At 46.9% G+C, this 24,199-nt stretch overlaps 2 protein-coding genes across 2 annotated transcripts in view; both read right to left on the bottom strand.

Moving 5' to 3' along the window:
* Window positions 1-7,420: 7,420 nt before the first annotated feature.
* Window positions 7,421-20,723, bottom strand: cct3 (chaperonin containing TCP1, subunit 3 (gamma)). The gene is made up of 14 exons (XM_030346606.1): window positions 20,589-20,723; window positions 19,642-19,703; window positions 18,297-18,347; window positions 17,897-17,959; window positions 16,754-16,850; window positions 14,610-14,727; window positions 12,251-12,437; window positions 11,741-11,890; window positions 10,519-10,651; window positions 10,264-10,345; window positions 9,620-9,800; window positions 8,335-8,580; window positions 7,840-7,971; window positions 7,421-7,655 (listed from the first exon to the last, which is right to left on the bottom strand). Exons 1-14 carry the CDS (start codon window positions 20,614-20,616, stop codon window positions 7,566-7,568), a joined length of 1,620 nt encoding a protein of 539 aa, XP_030202466.1. The 5' UTR covers window positions 20,617-20,723; the 3' UTR covers window positions 7,421-7,565.
* A 981-nt stretch (window positions 20,724-21,704) lies between these two features.
* The window catches only part of pdia8 (protein disulfide isomerase family A, member 8), a 10,017-nt gene continuing 7,522 nt past the window's right edge, over window positions 21,705-24,199 (bottom strand). Inside the window, exons 12-13 of the mRNA XM_030346618.1 lie at window positions 24,151-24,199; window positions 21,705-23,133 (exon numbers count right to left, since the gene is read on the bottom strand). The exon at window positions 24,151-24,199 is cut by the window's right edge and continues 9 nt beyond it. Coding sequence (XP_030202478.1) covers window positions 23,044-23,133; window positions 24,151-24,199 — 139 coding nt within the window. The 3' untranslated portion in view covers window positions 21,705-23,043. The remainder of the gene's footprint in view (window positions 23,134-24,150) is intronic.

Here is a 24,199-nt window from a genome sequence, read left to right as displayed (position 1 = left end):
TTTCATGTCTTATTTCATAGTATTTTGTTTGAATATAAATAAATCCTAAATGTATATGCCTATCTTAGGTCTATAGGCCTGTCTCAGGACCATGGTCTGCAGGCAAACTACTCAAACAGGCCCTCTGCAGATTTCTATTTAGTTCCGTCTTCACTCTTTCCCGGTCATATTTTCCGCGTTCTTGGCTCGTTCTGATGATGCTGAGTCAAGTGGAGGAGGAAGACCTGCGGTTAGGTGGCAGCCACTTACCTGACAGCCGTGCCAGTCACTGTGTCGGAGCGTTCTCATTCCGAGTTACTGCGCAATGAAACAGGTGGGCGAACAAATGCTTGACGTAATAGATCAGAGAGCTCATCAATGTCTCGGTGCTAAATGATGTGCATCAGACATGCCTGCAGAATGTTGGCCGCTGAAGAATGTGCTTTGTGTTATGATATAACCTCGCCACTTTGTAATCCTGTAATTATAGTTTTCATTATATCAGGGCAAGGTGCCACTACCATGTCGCGATTAATTAACGTTTGAGGGAAGCCTGAAGCTAATTGCCTTTGCATGAGGGGTGACTGGAAACTTCCTTTTAATCCCCTGTAGTATCGTCGGTTCAGGTGTGACTTGGAGAGGTGATGGTTCTACGCGTGGTTTATTCAGAGACACACGGGGAACGGGGTTGACCTCTGGAGAAGGTTCATGGAGCATCTCTCGAACACCTGTCCGACTCCTCTCAAACACATACTGCTGTATGTGGTGTTGCGTTGACCACTCTGTGTAGAAGAAGCTATTCAGGACTGGCAATACAAATTTGTGGTCCAATAAAGTACTGATGTTAGCTTGAACATAAATTTACTCTGAGTGAAATTAAAGCTGTTGTAATGAGTTTGACGTCAGACTCCATTGGAAAATGCAACTGTTTCAGTCAATGATCTAAATGTTTTATTACTATTGTACTTAGTATTGAACTTGTACTGTTTGTTGTGTTTTATGTTGGAACTGTGTACTGCTGGCCAGGTCTCTCTTGTCAAATAGATTTTAATCTCAATGAGACTATAGGCTACCTGGTTAATGAAAGGATAAAATAATAATTTACATCACAATGCACTGCGCCCAACCCTAAATATGATAAATGCTACATTTTCTAAAAAGAGACTGTTTCAGTGACACATGAAAGACTGTTAGCGATGGCCTGACCTACTATATGAAGCCGTGCTAACAATGAGAAAACTCGGTGACACTTTTAAAATGTATTATTTTGTGTGAAATTAAAAATAAATTAAAAACACTTGTTTTTGCCCTTTGCCTTTACCAGTGCTTTTTTCCTCTTTCCAGCATTACGGTTTCCCTGTCCACCTACACTGCAGTCTTTCTGCTTCGCTTTATATACAAATAAGTAATTATTTATATTTTAAATATGTAAGGGATAATGTATAGAATGCCGGTCATTATCGTGGAAATATCAGGCTTATTTTCGATAATGACCGGCGTTCTATGGTATCCCGCTTATTACACAGCTACTGGCCAAAACGAAAAAATTAATTCACACAGTGTGACTTTTTACAATTTATTTGTTACCATTCGTAGGGTTGGTTCAGCAGAGAAATAGTTCGCCAAAGACGTTGACACCGCTTAGCAACCGAATACTACTTGCGGAGTGCTACCAAAGACGTGAATCAGATGCAAACATTTTTTTGCCACTGATTCACCGGTCATTATACATATATATTATACATAATGACCGGTGAATCAGTGGCAAAAAATTGATTGCTATATGCAAATATGCGGTCAATTAACAAAAGATAATTGACTGCGTGAAGTCGGGGAGGCCCATTCAAGTGAATGGAGCATTCTACAGCATTAAGAGCCGTGTAATTAAACTAATTATTTTTTCTAGAACCGCAAGCACAATGTTTACGACAGCAAATTAGGTTTACTATACGATAGCCATATATCTTACTCCACATCGCCACCTGGAGGCTATGTCGTGCAATTGCGATTGTTGGGCTGATTCATTTAAGCAATAGATCACGCCAGGCTGTGGTATGTGCTCATTATACCACTGTTAAGGGGCGTTGTCCGGCCCCGACGCGCAACGGTTACTATTGTATGAGGGGCCGTTTAGGACATAATTAATTGAGACACTCTCACACACAAACGTATGAAACACTCTTACACTCACTACTGAAACGCTCACACACTCACTACTGAAACACTCATACATACTCTTCTGAAACACTTACACATACATATGAGAAACACACACGCATACATACATACCTCTGTGGCATATACACATACATATGAAATGCTTACATTCATACAAGTGAAACATTTATACGTATCTATCTGAAACACTCATGCAAGCACATATTTGTATAAATGTTTCAAATGTATGAATACGTTTTTCAGTTATATGTATGTATGCTCTTACATGAGGATGTGCAAGCGTTTCAGAAGAGTATGTATGTATGTGTGAGTGTTTCAGTAGTGACGGTGAGAGCGTTTCAATAGTGAATGTAAGAGTGTTTCATAGGTATGTGTGCATGAAATTCCAAGGTCAAGGTCGGCATTTAAACCGGAAGGCGGGAACAAAGAGTGCCGGTTTCTAAGCCAACGGTGAAGAGTGTGACATTTCAGTCACGCTCTTCGAAAGTCATAGACTCACTACATTTAAAAAGAAACCAAGAATGTCAAAATAGCCGTTTAATTAAAGAATACAAAAAAGTAGTCCCTCCTGGCTGCCGCTATGCATCGAAGGTCGCTATGCAACACACTTTGGGGTCCCTCCGAGAGAAGGCTCCGTTAGAGCGGTTCGCCGGCAATTTATCCTATGGAGCAGTTCACTCGCCGTGTGCCTAAGCTTTCGTTAGTCTCTCAATCGCCTTGCTCACTCCCGGAGTAACAACATTTACACCCTCTCCATCATCCAACATGTTTACTTTGTAACCGTTTCTACTACCAGGCGCGGAGTGATATGCAAACTTTCACAAAATGATCGGGCGTCATAGCAGTTATGTATACGCTCATTATACAACAGTTGGGAACCAATCAGATCGCTGGATTTAGGTCCCCCGTTGTATAATTAAGCAATAGATCACGCCAGGCTGTGGTATGTGCTCATTATACCACTGTTAAGGAGCGTTGTCCGGCCCCGACGCGCAGCGGAGGGCCGGCGACCCCCTTCACAGTGGTATAATGAGCACATACCACTGACTGAAGTGATCTATTGCTTTTATACAATGGTTACTGTTATGGCGAAACGAAAGTCATAGACACACTACATTTAAAAAGAAACCAAGAAAGTCAAAATAGCCGTTTTTATTAAAGAATACAAAAAAGTAGTCCATCCTGGCTGCCGCTATGCATAGACGGTCGCTATGCAACACACTTTAGCGTCCCTCCGAGAGAAGGCTCCGATAGAGCGGTTCGCCGGCAATTTATCCTATGGAGCAGTTCACTCGCCGTGTGCCTAAGCTTTCGATAGTCTCTCCATCGCCTTGCTCACTCCCGGAGTAACAACATTTACAAGCTCTCCATCATCCAACATATGTCTCATTTTGTAATGAGTTTGACGTCAGACTCCATTGGAAAATGCAACTGTTTCAGTCAATGATCTAAATGTTTTATTACTATTGTACTTAGTATTGAACTTGTACTGTTTGTTGTGTTTTATGTTGGAACTGTGTACTGCTGGCCAGGTCTCTCTTGTCAAATAGATTTTAATCTCAATGAGACAATAGGCTACCTGGTTAATGAAAGGATAAAATAATAATTTACATCACAATGCACTGCGCCCAACCCTAAATATGATAAATGCTACATTTTCTAAAAAGAGACTGTTTCAGTGACACATGAAAGACTGTTAGCGATGGCCTGACCTACTATATGAAGCCGTGCTAACAATGAGAAAACTCGGTTACACTTTTAAAATGTATTATTTTGTGTGAAATTAAAAATAAATTAAAAACACTTGTTTTTGCCCTTTGCCTTTACCAGTGCTTTTTTCCTCTTTCCAGCATTACGGTTTCCCTGTCCGCCTACACTGCAGTCTTTCTGCTTCGCTTTATATACAAATAAGTAATTATTTATATTTTAAATATGTAAGGGATAATGTATAGAATGCCGGTCATTATCGTGGAAATATCAGGCTTATTTTCGATAATGACCGGCGTTCTATGGTATCCCGCTTATTACACAGCTACTGGCCAAAACGAAAAAATTAATTCACACAGTGTGACTTTTTACAATTTATTTGTTACCATTCGTAGGGTTGGTTCAGCAGAGAAATAGTTCGCCAAAGACGAACTATTTCTCGTCTTTGGCGAACTAGACGCCAAAGACGAGAAATAGTCCGACCTTTTCTCGACCCTCGGGTAAGGGGGTTGATTTCGTTGGACTTCGCGGAGGCAACCGTCCTCCGCTTCGCGTCGGACGGTTCACGCCTCCACGTCGTCCATTAATTCCTGATAATGGACACCTCGTCGGGCATTATCCCTTACATATTTACCTTGACATTTCAAAAGAGATGCCAAGTGTCAAAAATGTTGTTTTAACAACGGGTTCTCATGATATCTGTTTGTCTCATTAAGGTTGTAATGTTAATTTTGTGTTTGTTTGCATTGTACTTCTTGACCGATTGAGATTTCGCCTGAACCTACCTCCACTAAAACCTTTCTATCTTTGCTTTACTTCACTTTATGGCATCAAATATTGACCCAGGGTCACTGAACCCATCGCGGAGGTTGCGCTACGGCCTTACAGAACTATAGAACTATAGAACTATCAACTGATAATGCACAAGGTGCAAAACCAGACAATTTATTTAAGGTAGAAATCTAATGTCCCAGACTCCAATAATAGTACCTCAGCGTTGGATAGCACACGATACCGCGAATAACGTATGCTACCGTAGATAGCGTACGATACCGAGAAGTGTACGACACAGAGTATACCGTACAATACCGTGGACAGTGTACGATACCCTGGACAGCGTGCGATACCGGGGACAGCGTACGATACCGTTAACCACTGAACCTCAATATTCCCTTTATTCTTATAAACAAGTAACCCTAGAACATGTTTAACTCTGTCCATCCGTCTATTTAATGGACTGATTGTAAATACCAGCGTATCAAGTACAACTACAAGTACTTGATACTTGATAGCCTACTTTAGGCAAACTCTGGCATTTGGCCAGTTTTCAGAAAATCCGGTTTCAATGCCTCTTGGTTTTATGATGTAAGCATTTACGACCGCAAATGCTCAACATACCAGTTTCTATCCCAAGGACCGCCCTCATCACTGTGCCAGGTACGATTCCTTGCCAGAATGGAAATTGAGCAGATTAAGAAAAACTAGCCTAATTTAATTCTTTGTGGTAACTTTGATACGGGCTCAGTATCACTCTGAGAGTGATAATGTTCAACACGTGGTTTATTCCGAGAAAGGGTAAAGGAGTTCTGGAGGTGTTTCATGAAGCATCTCTCGAAACACCGATAAGAATTCATTTTGGACATGGGCCGATTCGTCAATAAGCCAAGCCTACAGGTTTTAATTTACCCAGGTAAACCTTCGGTCTGTCTTGACTTGGGCAGAAATGGCAAAGAGGCAAGTTATCTTAAAATCAAAATTAACAATTATTCGCCGAAAGCGAAGTGAATAGTGGGGAATGGCCGCCCCTCCATCTTCGGTCTCGGGGGCTATTCCCCAGTATACACAGATGCTGAGGTGAATAATTGTTTTTGTATATACACAACACATAAACACTCCACAATTAGATCCAATAAAATTGCCCCATCTTAGGAGGTTCACGTAGCCTATACTAAAACTTTATATTGTGTTGTGTGGACCACTATGTGGAGAAGAAACCATTCAACAGGTGTTAGCACTACATATGTGTGGTCCAAAGACATACTGATGTGAGCTTGAATCATGTCGTCTAAATAAACCAGACTGAAATAATGTACATCACAATGCACGTTCCCCTGTCCGATTCATATTAATGCCACATCTTCAAAACAAACTGTTTCAGTGACACTTGAAAGCCTGGTGGCGATGCCCAGACCTACTATATGAAGCAGTGCCAACAATAAGAAATCTCAGTCGCACCATTTATTTTATTACATGAAATGAAAGTAAATTAAAAGCACCTAAGCATTTTACTTGGGTTCTTTGGCCTTTAACTTAACCTTGCTACATCTCAAAATATTTGTATCATTAGAAATCACTGGTACTTTTAATACAAGTAAATATTGTTTAAGCATATTAGGTTAACTATACAAACGCCATATTAACTCACTGAGGTCTAAATCACCATAGGGTGCAATTCAGATTATTGGGCTATTGCCAGACCAAGCTCAATCGTAGATTGCACGTTGGTCTGGGGAAGCTGCTGTCATTTTCTTCAGCAAAAGAGGCGTGATCAATGGGCCTAGTTCAAATGACTGTAAGCAATCGTCTGCTTGCTGTCGCTTCCCTGTCATCATTGGTTTAACGAGCCAATAGCGCACCAAGGGGAAAAGCCAGCTTTTTGATTGGCTCCTGCAAAAAATTACCGAAACTAGAAAGAAATGTATTGCTCTTCTCCAGACCATTCTGCGGGGCAAACCCAAATCGCCGGCAGATTTGAGTCTCGCCATTACCCTCCCTTATATTTACCCTAACATTTCAATAGAGGTGTGTCAAAATGTTAGAATGGGTTCTCAAGATATCTACTTTAGGTTGTAATGTCAATTATACGTTCATTGAAATTTTTCCTAAACCTACCTCTACTATATCTCTTAGCCGAGTCTACTGGCATCAAATATTGACCCAGGTATTCGGCAGATGTTACGCTATGGCCTTTTAAAACTACCAACTGATAATGCACAAGGTGCAAAAACATACAATTTATTAAAGGTAGAAATGTAATCTCCCACTGACTCCAATAATGGATCCTCAGCATCTGATAGCGTACGATACAGAGTATACCGTACGATACCGCGGAGAGCGTACGATAGAGTATACCGTACGATACAGATTATACCGTACGATACAGAGTATACCGTACGATACAGAGTATACTGTACGATACAGAGTATACCGTACGATACCGCGGAGAGCGTACAATACCGAGTATACCGTACGATACCGAGTATACTGTACGATACCGCGGAGAGCGTACGATAGAGTATACCGTACGATACCGCGGGGAGCGTACGATACAGAGTATACCGTACGATACAGAGTATAATGTACGATACCGCGGAGAGCGTACGATACCGCGGAGAGCGTACGATACAGAGTATACCGTACGATAGAGTATACCGTACGATAGAGTATACCGTACGATACAGAGTATACCATACAATACAGAGTATACCATACGATACTGCGGGTTGCATACGATACCGTTAACCAGGGGGCAGAAGAAGGAGCAGAGGAGAGCTTCTTAGTTTCAACATCTTTAATGGACAACATTAACAACGGGGTTAAAGAGGAGTTTCATCAGTAACGGCTGGACAGAACGGTCCTCCTCAACTCCTGGACTACTCAGCTCCTGGTCTACTCAGCTCCTGGTCTACTCAGCTCCTGGTCTACTCAGCTCCTGGTCCTCCACTCTGATCGTCACCCTTCTTCTTGTGGCCAGAGACGATGTCATCGATACGCAGCAACAGGATGGCAGTCTGAGAGAGACAGGAAGGTTTTAGATCACTGCCGTCCTCAGACGGGGGGAGTCATTATCCTCAGAGAGAAAGGTGAGTCACACGTCAACAGGGAGACTGGGTCAGTCAGTAGTGCCATCTGGCTTTAGGGTACGCTGGGGGTCAGTAATAGGGTAGGGGTCAGTACTAGGGTTGGGGTCAGTACCTCCACAGCAGTCTTGTAGGTCTGGGCCTTGACGGCCAGCGGCTCCACGATGCCCAGAGCAGACATGTCGGCCAGCGTCCCGGTCTCTCCGTTCACGCCCCAGGAGGTGCTGTTCTCCTCCGTGTGTTTAGCCTGGAGACAAACACTCAACATCAACCCCGACATCAACCCCGTCACACTCGACATCAACCCCCGACACACTCAACCCCCGACCCAAAAGACACGGACCGTGATTCCGTCATCACAAAATAAAGATGACGGAATTTATTGATGGTTTATTCTGCGTGACTATCAACATGTGATGCATAACGCAGAGAGGGTAGTCAGCTCAACAATCATTACACACAGGCGACGGGGTGGGGGGGGAGGCGACGGGGTGGGGGGGGGAGGCGACGGGGTGGGGGGGGGCGACGGTGGGGTGGGGGAGGCGACGGTGGGGTGGGGGAGGCGACGGGGTGGGGGGGGGAGGCGACGGTGTGGGGGAGGGCGGCTTACCCGGAGGGAGGTCAGGACCCGGATGGTGGAGGCGCCACAGTTCTGGATGAGGGTCCTGGGGAGGACCTCCAGGGCGGTGGCCACGGCGCGGTACGGCCACTGCTCCACGCCCGTCAGCGCCCGGGAGCGCTCCGTCAGGCGCTTGGACACCGCCATCTCCACGGCGCCGCCCCCCGGCAGCAGGAAGGGGTCCAGCAGCACGTTGCGGCACACCTGCATGGCGTCCTGCAGGTTCCTCTCCACCTCCTGCACGGAAACACCACCCTCAGGTTACACACCACCCACAGGAGTATACACCGCCCAGAGTATACACCACCCTCAAGAGTATACACCACCCTCAAGAGTATACACCACCCTCAAGAGTATACACCACCCACAGGAGTATACACCACCCTCAAGAGTATACACCACCCTCAAGAGTATACACCACCCTCAAGAGTATACACCACCCTCAAGAGTATACACCAGCCTCAGATTATACACCACCCTCAAGAGTGTACACCAGCCTCAGATTATACACCACCCTCAACCTCCAATGGCCTCCTGCACGTCAGACAGAGCTCCCTGAAGGGATCACTGAACCTCAGACAGAGCTCCCTGAAGGGATCACTGAACCTCAGACAGAGCTCCCTGAAGGGATCACTGAACGTCAGAGCTCCCTGAAGGGATCACTGAACGTCAGACAGAGCTCCCTGAAGGGATCACTGAACCTCAGACAGACAGAGCTCCCTGAAGGGATCACTGAACGTCACAGACAGAGCTCCCTGAAGGGATCACTGAACGTCACAGAGCTCCCTGAAGGGATCACTGAACGTCACAGAGCTCCCTGAAGGGATCACTGAACCTCAGACAGAGCTCCCTGAAGGGATCACTGAACGTCAGAGCTCCCTGAAGGGATCACTGAACGTCAGACAGAGCTCCCTGAAGGGATCACTGAACCTCAGACAGACAGAGCTCCCTGAAGGGATCACTGAACGTCACAGACAGAGCTCCCTGAAGGGATCACTGAACGTCACAGAGCTCCCTGAAGGGATCACTGAACGTCACAGAGCTCCCTGAAGGGATCACTGAACGTCAGACAGAGCTCCCTGAAGGGATCACTGAACGTCAGACAGAACTCCCTGAAGGGATCACTGAACATCAGACAGAACTCCCTGAAGGGATCACTGAACGTCACAGACAGAGCTCCCTGAAGGGATCACTGAACGTCACAGACAGAGCTCCCTGAAGGGATCACTGAACGTCAGACAGAACTCCCTGAAGGGATCACTGCACGCCGCCTCACCGCGAGGATCTCCTTGCTCGCCCCTCTCAGCAGGATGGTGCAGGCCTTGGGGTCTTTGCATTCGGTGACGAAGGTGAAATACTCGTCTCCGATCTTCTTGACCTCGAAGAGACCGGCTCCCGTCCCGACGTCCTCCTCGCGGAGCTCGTCTGTCCGGCTGGCGATGCGCGCCCCGCACGCCCTGAGAAAGAGACGGACCGTCAGCGGGTGGAGGCTAGGGCGCGAGTGGAGGCTCGGGCGCGAGTACCGGTGGTGTAAGCGCCAGGGACGCATGTCAGGGGGTGTACGAGTTGGTTGGTGGAGGTATGGGGGGGGGGGGGCGCATGTATGCGTCAGTGGGTGGAGGCAAGGGGCATGTGTACGGGTGGTGTATACGGTAGGGGCGTGTGTACGGGTGGTGTATACGGTAGAGGTGTGTGTACGGGTGGTGTACACGGTAGAGGTGTGTGTACGGGTGGTGTACACAGTAGGGGCGTGTGAACGGGTGGTGTACACAGTAGGGGTGTGTGTACGGGTGGTGTATACAGTAGGGGCGTGTGAACGGGTGGTGTATACAGTAGGGGCGTGTGAACGGGTGGTGTTTGCCTTAGGGCACTGTTTACAGGTGGTGTACGAGTCGGTGGGTGGAGGTTGGCTGAAGCTACCTGGCGATGCGGTTGTTGTCCGTCTTCCGGACCCGGCGGATGGCCGTGATGTTGGCCTTCACCAGGTAGTGCTGCGCCAGGTCTGGGAGGACATGGATCAGTTCAAATTAGTTCAAACTAGTTAATAACAGAGGTCACCTCGACTCTGCACAGCGACCCAGCCCCAGTAGCATTGCTGTACACGGGGAATGGGATAGAGACGCCCTTCGGGTTACAATAGCATACATTAACATGTATTAATATTTGTTTCAGTACCGGAGACGCCCTTCTCGGTGAAAACCAGGTCGGGTTTCATCCTGACGATGTCTCCACAGATCTGCTGGATGTACTCTTCCTCCATCTGCAGGATCCGGGAGAAGTCTTCCTCGCGGCTGATCTCGATGTCAGTCTGCAGGGAGCCAAAGGTTTTACTGGTACCAGAGTACTATTACCATGTAGTACTGGGACCAGAGAACTGTGCGTTGACCATGTAGTACTGGTACCAGAGTACACAGTACCATGTAGTACTGCTACCAGAGAACTGTGCGTTGACCATGTAGTACTGGTACCAGAGTACACAGTACCATGTAGTACTGGTACCAGAGAACTGTGCGTTGTCTAGGGATGGGGATCATTAATATTTATTGATATCTATACCATTTTCGATACTCCTTAACGATCCGAGTCTTTATCAATACCACCATCAATACTATTCTATTAATTGTTGGGAAAAAAAAATAGTAATTCTTAATAAATATTGACATCAGTAGTTTTAGTCATATAAATTAAAATGATTAGAGCACTATACAACTGTATTAGTAATACAGAAACATGAGTTACACAGTATTACTAATGTTTCTCACCAAAAACTCAATTTACCGTTTCTCTATGTTACATTTGAACGCATCATGACAACCCAACAGTCGTTTTACTGAGCCAACCTCAACACATTATCACGCAGCACATCTGAAAGTTTATTTACTTTGTAAGATAACTAGCTTGTATGCTGCTGATTACAACACCGATTTCACAATTGACTTCACTTGTTTTACTTGTAGTACCTGTTTGCTTACAATTCCATTCAAAAACATTGGTGGACACGCAGCAGTGATTGGATTGATTTGATTTAAATGCCGTGACGCGACTTCAGGGACACAACGGTACGTTACAAAAATATTAATAAATGAACGACGGTGGTATCGATAAGCCCAAACGTTAATGATTTTCGGGGTTTTGAAAAAAGTGGAACCGGGTCCTTGATATAACCGGGTTTCGATCCCCATCCCTAGTGTTGACCATGTAGTACTGGTACCAGAGTACACAGTACCATGTAGTGCTGGTACCAGAGAACTGTGCGTTGACCATGTAGTACTGGTACCAGAGTACACAGTACCATGTAGTGCTGGTACCAGAGAACTGTGCGTTGACCATGTAGTGCTAGTATAATGGTACACAGTACCAGGTCGTGCCTGTACCACAGTACCAGTGGTGCCCGTACCTGGCTCTCCCCCTTCTTGTACTCCAGAGAACAGTCCAGGAGGATGATCCTGGGGTTCTTGATGAGACGCTTCATCCTGGGGTGAGTGACGTCTTTGTTGACCATCACGCCTCTCAGCACACAGGAGTCATCGATGATCCCCCCTGGAACCTGAGACACACCGCATGTTAGTGGGACCGCCGCACGTCAGTGGGACCGCCGCACGTCAGTGGGGCCGCCGCACGTCAGTGGGGCCGCCGCACGTTAGTATGACCTGAGACAAATTACTAACTCTAACCCCTACTGTAGCGGTAGTACAGCAGCAGTTTCTAATTTATTTAAACAACAACAAAGATTAAATGTCGAAATAGGTAAACACATCTCCAACTTGGCGGCCGCTACAGTAAAAACCAGATTGAAACTTGCACTTCCAAAGAAAAAAGTTCCAAAAAACATAATTAGTTCCATTTTTAAACATTGTCGTCGCTCCGCAGGGGGGCCTTACAGGGGGGCCTTACAGGGGGGCCTTACCTTCTCCACTTTGGCGTACTTCTTGATGTCGATCTCCTTGCGGCCGTTCTCCTCTAGCTCCACGATCTTGACGGCGTCCAGGGCGATGTTGCAGGCCATGTCGGACCAGCGGCTCAGGGCCTTGGTGTTGATGGCCGAGTTGATGATCTTCAGCATGACGGAGCGGTCCGTGAGGTCTACGGGGACACTGAGGGGGACACCGTCAGCACCTCCGTCAGTACACTACGGTCTGAGACACCCTCACCACCTCCGTCAGTACACTAGACTGAGACACCCTCACCACCTCCGTCAGTACACTAGACTGAGACACCCTCACCACCTCCGTCAGTACACTAGACTGAGACACCCTCACCACCTCCGTCAGTACACTAGACTGAGACACCCTCACCACCTCCGTCAGTACACTAGACTGAGACACCCTCACCACCTCCGTCAGTACACTAGACTGAGACACCCTCACCACCTCCGTCAGTACACTAGACTGAGACACCCTCACCACCTCCGTCAGTACACTAGACTGAGACACCCTCACCACCTCCGTCAGTACACTAGACTGACACCGTCACCACCTCCGTCAGTACACTAGACTGAGACACCCTCACCACCTCCGTCAGTACACTAGACTGAGACACCCTCACCACCTCCGTCAGTACACTAGACTGACACCCTCACCACCTCCGTCAGTACACTAGACTGACACCGTCACCACCTCCGTCAGTACACTAGACTGAGACACCCTCACCACCTCCGTCAGTACACTAGACTGAGACACCCTCACCACCTCCGTCAGTACACTAGACTGACACCCTCACCACCTCCGTCAGTACACTAGACTGAGACACCCTCACCACCTCCGTCAGTACACTAGACTGACACCCTCACCACCTCCGTCAGTACACTAGACTGAGACACCCTCACCACCTCCGTCAGTACACTAGACTGAGACACCCTCACCACCTCCGTCAGTACACTAGACTGAGACACCCTCACCACCTCCGTCAGTACACTACACTGAGACACCCTCACCACCTCCGTCAGTACACTAGACTGAGACACCCTCACCACCTCCGTCAGTACACTAGACTGAGACACCCTCACCACCTCCGTCAGTACACTAGACTGAGACACCGTCACCACCTCCGTCAGTACACTAGACTGACACCCTCACCACCTCCGTCAGTACACTAGACTGAGACACCGTCACCACCTCCGTCAGTACACTAGACTGAGACACCCTCACCACCTCCGTCAGTACACTAGACTGACACCCTCACCACCTCCGTCAGTACACTACGGTCTGAGACACCCTCACCACCTCCGTCAGTACACTAGACTGAGACACCCTCACCACCTCCGTCAGTACACTAGACTGAGACACCCTCACCACCTCCGTCAGTACACTAGACTGAGACACCGTCACCACCTCCGTCAGTACACTAGACTGACACCCTCACCACCTCCGTCAGTACACTACGGTCTGAGACACCGTCACCACCTCCGTCAGTACACTAGACTGAGACCCTCACCACCTCCGTCAGTACACTAGACTGAGACACCGTCACCACCTCCGTCAGTACACTAGACTGAGACACCGTCACCACCTCCGTCAGTACACTACGGTCTGAGACACCGTCACCACCTCCGTCAGTACACTACAGTCTGAGACACCGTCACCACCTCCGTCAGTACACTAGACTGAGACACCGTCACCACCTCCGTCAGTACACTACGGTCTGAGACACCCTCACCACCTCCGTCAGTACACTACAGTCTGAGACACCGTCACCACCTCCGTCAGTACACTAGACTGAGACACCCTCACCACCTCCGTCAGTACACTACAGTCTGAGACACCGTCACCACCTCCGTCAGTACACTACGGTCTGAGACACCGTCACCACCTCCGTCAGTACACTAGACTGAGACACCCTCACCACCTCCGTCAGTACACTAGACTGAGACACCGTCACCACCTCCGTCAGTACACTAGACTGAGACACCCTCACCACCTCCGTCAGTACACTAGACTGAGACACCGTCACCACCTCCGTCAGTACACTAGACTGAGACACCCTCACCACCTCCGTCAGTACACTACGGTCTGAGACACCCTCACCACCTCCGTCAGTACACTAGACTGAGACACCCTCACCACCTCCGTCAGTACACTAGACTGAGACACCCTCACCACCTCCGTCAGTACACTACAGTCTGAGACCCCGTCACTACCAACCCATTATCAAGGCTTTTCAGTCCTAAATCAGTGTGTTCTTTATCTGTTACAGTCCTTTATCACACCTGAACCCCTTTATCAAACCCATCTTCAAAACCCTTTATCCCAGTAGTAGTCCCGGGGTACCTGATCTCTCGGAGGGCCTCCAGCATGTCTTCCAGGGCGTGGCGGTAGGCTCCGATGATCACTGTGGGATGCATCTGCTGCTCCAGGAACTGCTCAGCCACCGACAGCATCTCCCCAGCTGCAACACACATTCATCATCAACACACACCAACATCAACACACAGCAGCATCAACACACACCATCACCAACACACACCAACATCAACAACACACACCAACATCAACACACACTAGGGCTGTAACGATATACAAACTCACGATTCGGTTTGTATCACGATTTTTGACCCACGGTTCGATACATCCCACGATTTTTTGAAATTTAAAAAGCATTTTATTTAAACACTTATATACCAATTAACTTAATGCAACATTTAATAACAAATAATTTGGAACACTGAACAGATTTGAACAGAAAGAATACTATTAAAGTATAGCTAAATGAATAAAGAAATAACGTGTGGGAGGATGCTTTTTTCAACTGTTTGGTTGGTTTAGTCAAATATCCTTATTAGCACTTCTTATTAGGCTATGTAGCTTAAATAATGACATAATCAGGCCGTATAGAATGCAACATGTTTAATAGCCTAACTTTCAATAGATAGAGAAAAACCTGAATGTCATGAACGTCGCAATAACGAGGCGTTACGAGTAGCATAATTGTGTGTGCGCCAGAATGGCAATGTGCGTATGCGTGTGTGAGTGACGTCAGCGAGTGAGTGGACGAGCGAGGAGTGCGAGCGGTAGCGCGTGTGTCTAGTGAAGAAGCGAACGAGTCCGGTAGAATAAAGTACCCATCCTGTCAATAATCGGTGGCCGCTTCATTCCGACCTATAAGCAGACAAACTGCCGGTCAAATCACACAAAACACTATCACACACAGGCCCCCTCTGGATAAATGTCGTTCATATCGCATATGAGCACTTCGACGGCTGTGGAGAAATGCGATCCTCCGTAGCCACGGAGGATTGCAGTCGCATACTTACGGCATCGATAGGAGGGGGCGCTGTCAGCAGACTATTATTTAGACAAATTATTAGCAAATTTCAATCGGACAATTTGACCGCAGAGTTAGAAAGGGCGTATCGCACTTCTGCCTTCTCACACCGCGAGACAGGATCGTGGCTTTGAGTATCGCGATTTTCGGTTTGATACGCGTATCGTTACAGCCCTAACACACACCATCACCAACACACACCAACAACACACACCATCAACAACACACACCAACATCAACACACACCATCACAAACCATCAACACACACCATCACAATCCATCAACAACACACATCAACATCAACACACACCATCACAAACCATCAACAACACACACCAACACCAACCATCATCAACACACACCAACATCAACACACACCAACATCAACACACACCAACATCAACACACACCATCACCAACCATCAACAACACACACCAACATCAACACACACCATCACAAACCATCAACAACACACACCATCACAAATCATCAACAACACACCATCAACACACACCATCACCAACCATAATCAACACATACCATCATCCACACACACACCATCACAAACCATCAACAAAACACACCATCACCTACCATAATCAACACACACCATCATTAACACACACCATCATCATCATCAGCTCATCATCAACATGTAGCAGTAATAGATAAGCAGCAGTAGTAATATAGTTAGTGGTATATTAACAGTAGTAATCAGTGTTTCCCCCAGAAAATGTCTTGGGGGTGGGGGGGGTGTCTTGTGCCCTGCAGTCTTCGGTGAGGGTTTCAGTTCGCAATAATATATACCCAATCACCTGATGCCGCCGTTTCATCGCCATTCAAAAAGCTTCATGGCACGACTATTGTTGTGAACAGTATTACTGATGCATTATTTATCTTTATTTCTTGTACCCGATGGAAGTTTGTTTTCTTTCCCTACGAGAGTTTTGTAATTTGTTACACAACTACCAATGTTTTTTATACATTGATAGTCAAGGCGGGACCATTAGTTAAGAGGGCCGCCTTAAACATACATTACTGGGGGAAACACTGGTAATATAGTTAGTGGTATTCCAACAGCAGCAGCAGCAGTATTTGTACAGTTAGTAGTAGCAGCAGCAGTGGTCTCGTGGTGTGCTCGGTATTACCCAGGATGATGACCGATGTGGTCCCGTCCCCCACCTCTTCGTCCTGGGTGCGGCTGATCTCGATCATGGACTTGGCCGCGGGATGCTGCACCTGGATCTGTTACCATTGAAACCAGTTATAAAGCATCCCCTTCCCTTCTCAGGTGGGCCTGCACAACACATGCCTCCAGCCTTGACGTCACCACAGAACTCGTGTCAAAGACACCTCCATTTCAACGAGGACTCGTTTTTAGGCGCTTTTTAGGGTGCAAGCAATGACTACTAGGGCTGGGTATTGCCAGGTACCTCACAATTCAATTCTTTAGTTCTTGATTCGATATTGATTCAATAGACGTGCACATGACCAAAGTACCTAAATATTATTTAGAATTAACTGTTTCAAAATGAATTAACCATTTCATTGTGCTTCAACTAGAAAAAAGGGAATACACCATTTTAAAGTATTGTTCCTGAGCTAAACTTGCAGCATGAAAGTAACAATCATAACATGGACAAATGTTAAAGGGCATGTACATTTAGGCATACTCGCTTCTAGATTACAATGACTGAGCATGCTTTTTTTTTTTTTTTTAAATGGAAATAATAGATTTAAAAAAAATTCTGAATCTAAATTTAATCGAGAACAAATAAATTGCAATGCATTGATGAATCGATATCTTTACCCAGCCCTAATGAATACCCATGTTAAAGTTGACACATTATATACCACAAGGTGCGAGTGTGATTAGCCGTTACAAGCCTTTTTGAAAAAATGCTTGCTTCTGACATCAAAAGTGGGCATGTCTACCTAGATCAGTCAACAGCCTACCCAGTGGACAACAGCAATATCCGTCATACATCTAGGTGGACACACCCACTTGTGATGTCACACCGACACCTGGTGGTACAATAGGTCACCTTTAAATCTATTTTAACATGTAATATAGAATCCATGTTATGTCAGTTTAAGCTGCATTATAGTCTATGTTAAGTTTATTTACGTCTTGAGTTCTGTTACTACACCTCAGTTTAATAGCCTACATCTTTGCAACTTAAAGCATGGTAGGCTATTCAGCAGAGGTGATTTAGAGTGGACATTTCATGTTCCAAACACACAAAGCCATTTCCCTGCATTAGAAGCTAAACAATGAGTTGAAGGCTCACCTCTCTCAGGATGGCGTTGCCGTCGTTGGTCATGACGATGCCTCCCATGGGGTCCAGCAGCATCTGGGTCAGGGGCAGATGGTAGGGTGAGGTGGTAGGGTTAGGTTATGGTGGTAGGGTTAGGTGGTAGGGTTAGGTGATGGTGTTGAGGTGAGGTGGTAGGGTTAGGTGGTAGGGTTAGGGTAAGGTGGTAGGGTCAGGGGGTAGGGTCAGGGGGTAGGGTTAGATGGCATTAGGCATAGAGTCAATAACACTGTCCAAGACAAATTGATTTTTATAGCAGGCTGTGAATTTATTCACGGCCAGTACAACCTGAAGGCATTTCTGTCAAATAAATTGGTGGTTCCTTATTGAGCGGTAAAGTGATTGTCCATATATTTCTGGGGGTCGTGGGAGTTACCTTCATCATGGCCCGCGGGCCCAGACAGGTCCGGATGACATCGGCTATGGTCTGGAGAACAAGACAAGACGCATTAGAGTCATGAGGACCGCGATACAAAGTCCACAGCAAGAATACAGACATTCACTAACAGGTCAGGGACACATTCACCAACATGTCAGGGACACAGTCACCAACATGTCAGGGACACAGTCACCAACATGTCAGGGACACAGTCACCAACATGTCAGGGACAGTCACCAACATGTCAACACGTCAGGAACACAAACACTAACATGTCAGGGACACAATCACTAACATGTCAACACGTCAGGAACACAATCACTAACATGACAGTAACACATTCACTATAGGGCTGGGACGACACATCAACAAAAACATAAAATTCGTTAACAATAATAATTTGCATCGATGCTTTGCCCCAAACAACTAGATTAACTCTTGTCCCACACGCCAGTCCAGCAGAGAGCTCGTAGCCAATCGAAGAAGAAGAAATCAAACCACTATTGCGGGAGCAAGCAGAAGTACGCGATCAGCAGTACTAGCACGGAACAAATAGAAAAAAACGACCACGCTATTCAAAGTCAGAGAATTAGTCACACTAACCCCGTCTAGTGATCGGTTATTTGCAGATTATGCAAAATCCAGCTAGTATACCATACGAGTACGACAGCAATGAATGATCATTTGAACACCCTTAAGCTCGGTATCTGACACAGAGCTGCACCAACTTAGTGTTTAGCTTAACTCGGACATGTGATTTATACCACAGTGTCACTGAATAGAATATTAAACAAATAAGACAATTTTTCTGTCTGCTAGGCTTGAAGATGACAACAGAGGTTGTATTACGTTCAGTGTCGTTCACTGAGAACCAGCATAACTCCTGGAGAAGTATTCCATGTGCCGCGCGCTTTACCATCATTCAACAGTATTCGTGGAGACGCGTTTCAGTACCGTATATACACACACACAAACAGCATGCGCACAGGCACATTAATGACACTAGGCCGTCTAAACCTATTGTAGATTAACCGAAAAATGATCGCTAGTTTAATAGTTTGGGACCGCTCTAATTGACTAACACGTCAGGAACAGATTCACTAAAACGTTAAACAGGCGACACATGGAACACATCCATGCCAGCCTTCTTCTCTCCATCATATCAACCCTGACCCATGTGAAATAAAGGGTTGTGATTGGCTGGCCCGGGGTCTGAAGGGCGGGGCTGCTTACAAAGACAACTAAACCATGAGGCTGCAGTCTGGCTCCCGGCTTCATCGCCCTGGTTACCAGTCCGTGGTCTAAGGTCACTTCTTGTCGTTTAATGTACGCGTAGGCTCACCTTAGCAGCATTGATGTTGCCGGTCTGCACCTTCCTGCCAGACTCCCTCTTGATGTTCTGATCTGAAGTAGAAAAGTTATAATAATAAATACATTTTAATTCCAAGGGACAATATGTGGCATCACAGCGCAACTAAAAAAGAACAGTTCAATAATAAACTATTTGCATATAATATATATGCAGAACATTAACGTAACAACCTAGATTCTGCATAGTCACCCCGTCCCTCTTGTTGCATGTTGTGCGTCCTCGCACTTAATGTACCCAATTATTGTATGTCGCACTTATTGTGAAGCATCTTCTCCTAGCTATGTCTGTTGTCTACGGGGAGACAACAGAGATAGTCCATGGATTGTCTTTGGGTTTACCTAGTGATGGTTAGTGCTTGCGATTCTATGAACATCCTTAGTGTACCCACCATATATGGTCGTTTCTTTCTTCTAAAATAAAGGCACTTTGGATAAAAGCGTCTGCTAAACGCCCTGATTGTAAATATACCCCCACATGACAGCAGAAAGGCAGATCATAATTCTTAAAACCTAGAGCTCAGACTTTATCGCCCCGTTCAGTAAGGCTGGGTATTAATCTCCAAACAAGAGGATAGCTAGCCGGGTGTAGCATAGCAGGATAGCTTCAATCAAAAACGATGGCTAGCTGGGCGTAGCCTAGCATCCTCTGCTATAGCTTCAACTATAACGATGGCTAGCCGGGCGTAGCTTAGCAGGCTAGCCTCAATCAAAACGATGGCTAGCTGGGCGTAGCTTAGCATCCTCTGCTAGCAGGAGGAAGCACATGCGTCTCACGCTAACCGGTAAGCAGACTTAAGGAGGCTAAACCGTGAATTGGACGGAACAGAACGGCCGGTTGTAGTCCCAACTGAGCGGTAGTGTTATATTAACGACCGAGTAGCGTTGCGTATTGTGAGTATTAAAAGAGAAGTCACTTACTGAGCACTAAAACCTGCTGGCCGTACATCTTGACAGGGCGCGCGGTGTGGAAGGTTCCAGGAGCACGAGAAGAAGGAGCGACCGGTGGAGGGGCGGGACACAAGCACTCACGGACCAATGGGATGCGAGAAGCTTCTTGTCAGACAGGGGCTTCCACCAATAGGAAAAATTATGCACAAGCTCCTCAGTCAACGGTATAAAAGTGTCGCAGCAGGAATATAACCGAATGATTCTTCGCTGCTTGGAGTACAGACGCATCATAATATTTGATTTCATCCAAAAATAAAGTCCCATTAATATCAGTAACAACCCATAAATCAAGAAATACAAAAATGATTCGATCGCCTTGAGTCAATGCTGCAGTCCATTGTTATGGGGTTAAAGGCACAGTGTGTAACATTTCAACAAACTCTTGAGCTCAAAATGACCTGGACGTATCTGTAGTCCATGCTGATCGATAGTGATTTCAATAATTTTATCAATAAAATCACATTCTAAAGCTGTTACATTTTACAAATAAAACATGCTGGCAGGCCCCTTCTTCTGTTTACCAGTCAAACACAAACCAAACAAGATGCCAATTAGAATAGGCAGCAGTAACGTTACCACATCTAGCAAGGTTAGCCATTGGAAGCGAGTTGACAACGCATTATGCAGCATTTTGAAAATACAAACACTGTAGCAACATCTCCATGAAAGGAAGTTGAACATTAATATAGGTAAGATATTTAATAAGACACAAATAACACAGAATTGCTCATAACAGTACCATTAACACAGCTTCCACTAGTGTTGATGTGCCGAGCAGCTATCTTGTGTATGCTGAGGTCGGGGATGTGAGTTTTTTCGGACTTTTCAAGTCCGGCCTAAGGGGGTGTACTGGAACGCAGCATTACTATCGACACCCCCAAAACCTTGATACCTTGCTAGCTAGTTCACGTCCCACAGTTGCAGAGCCAGTCAGATGGGACGGAGCCTTTATTCTGAAAGCCTCATGCCTACTAACTTGTAGCCCCTTCACAAATGCACTTTCAGACAGGCATTCTCTGTCTTATACCCGGAGGCGATGAGTGTGTGATGGCTGGCACCTCAAAGTATTCACTTACTATACGAGAATAAAATAATTAAAGTCTTTATTTCATGCGAATCACAATCTGAAACAAGTGCATACAATGTTTGCAATCATATAAATAAATGCAGAAATAAATTACGCATAATTAATACAAACCATTATTTAGAAAAAAAATATTTTACTGAGCGACAACCATTAAATAACATCAAATAAAAAGGATAAATAAAACAACAACGGAATCTAGTTGTGAAATAATTCAGGTGAAGCACATTGAGTTTGTCTCTCGTTGTAACGGTTCACTGATGAGCTCGAGACGCTCCATCACCTCTCTCTGAGCGTCCAGAGGAGAATCGCCACGGCAACCAGAGGCAGGAGGTTCAACGTACAGAGATGGAGATGGTGACATCACAACCCTGAGGAGTACAAAGACGGGAGGCATGTCCCTCAGTGTGTGGTTAAGGGGTTCAGACGTGTCCCTCAGTGTGTGGTTAAGGGGTTCAGACATGTCCCTCAGTGTGTGGTTAAGGGGTTCAGACATGTCCCTCACTGTGTGGTTAAGGGGTTCAGACATGTCCCTCACTGTGTGGTTAAGGGGTTCAGACATGTCCCTCAGTGTGTGGTTAAGGGGTTCAGACATGTCCCTTACTGTGTGGTTAAGGGGTTCAGACATGTCCCTCAGTGTGTGGTTAAGGGGACATGTCCCTCACTGTGTGGTTAAGGGGTTCAGACATGTCCCTCAGTGTGTGGTTAAGGGGACATGTCCCTCAGTGTGTGGTTAAGGGGTTCAGACATGTCCCTCAGTGTGTGTTTAAGGGGTTCAGACATGTCCCTCAGTGTGTGGTTAAGGGGGACGTGTCCCTCACTGTGTGGTTAAGGGGTTCAGACATGTCCCTCAGTGTGTGTGTTTAAGGGGTTCAGACATGTCCCTCAGTGTGTGGTTAAGGGGGACGTGTCCCTCACTGTGTGGTTAAGGGGTTCAGACATGTCCCTCAGTGTGTGTTTAAGGGGTTCAGACATGTCCCTCAGTGTGTGGTTAAGGGGGACGTGTCCCTCAGTGTGTGGTTAAGGGGTTCAGACGTGTCCCTCAGTGTGTGGTTAAGGGGGACGTGTCCCTCACTGTGTGGTTAAGGGGTTCAGACATGTCCCTCAGTGTGTGGTTAAGGGGTTAGGACTCCCTTTGGGGTTTGTTAACATCACAGATTAAGTTGTTCAGGATTATAAATGTCGTTGAGCTGCCGGTGAAGGTGCGGCTGTCGGACACCGCCAGCGTCCCGTTTGGACCGCCGCACTCTGGTCCAGCAGCTTCGCCGTAACAACCGGCCCTGGTGTTCGTGTGGCCACGGTAACCGATGTTCGTGTCGCCGTGGTAACATGTCCTGACGGTCAGAGCTCCTCCCGAACTCCGTTGAGCACCAGCGGCCGTCTGGACTCCCTCTTCAGGAACTTCAGGAAGTCCCTCACCTCCCGGGTTCCCTGGAAGCACAAGAACCGCTGGACTGAGAACCCAAACCACGGGGCTGGAACCAAAACCACGGGGCTGGAACCCAAACCACAGGGCTGGAACCCAAACCGCTGGACTGAGAACCCAAACCACGGGGCTGGAACCCAAACCGCTGGACTGAGAACCCAAACCACGGGGCTGGAACCCAAACCACGGGGCTGGAACCCAAACCACAGGGCTGGAACCCAAACCATGGAGCTGGAACCCAAACCACGGGGCTGGAACCCAAACCACGGGGGTGGAACCCAAACCACGGGGCTGGAACCCAAACCACGGGGCTGGAACCCAAACCACGGGGCTGGAACCCAAACCACAGGGCTGGAACCCAAACCACGGGGCTGGAACCCAAACCGCTGGACTGAGAACCAAAACCACGGGGCTGGAACCCAAACCGCTGGACTGAGAACCAAAACCACGGGGCTGGAACCCAAACCACGGGGCTGGAACCCAAACCACGGGGCTGGAACCCAAACCATGGAGCTGGAACCCAAACCACGGGGCTGGAACCCAAACCACGGGGGTGGAACCCAAACCACGGGGCTGGAACCCAAACCACGGGGCTGGAACCCAAACCACGGGGCTGGAACCCAAACCACGGGGCTGGAACCCAAACCAAAGGGCAGGAACCCAAACCATGGGGGTGGAACCCAAACCAAAGGGCTGGAACCCAAACCACGGGGCTGGAACCCAAACCACGGGGCTGGAACCCAAACCACGGGGCTGGAACCCAAACCAAAGGGCAGGAACCCAAACCACAGTACACACTACACTACACAGTGTACACTACACTACACAGTGTACACTCCACTACACAGTGGACACTACACTACACAGTGGACACTACACTACACAGTGGACACTACACTACACAGTGTACACTCCACTACACAGTGGACACTACACTACACAGTGGACACTACACTACACAGTGTAATGATGATGGTGCGTATTAGTGTGCATGCGTGGATGTGTGTATTTCAGTGTGTTACCTCATATCGAATGGGCTGATCCTTCTTTCCTACCGGAGCAAAATAAATG

The sequence above is a fragment of the Gadus morhua genome, chromosome 22 (assembly GCF_902167405.1).
Source record: "Gadus morhua chromosome 22, gadMor3.0, whole genome shotgun sequence".
Taxonomy (NCBI): Eukaryota; Metazoa; Chordata; class Actinopteri; order Gadiformes; family Gadidae; genus Gadus; species Gadus morhua.
This window is presented reverse-complemented; position numbering and strand designations above follow the sequence as displayed.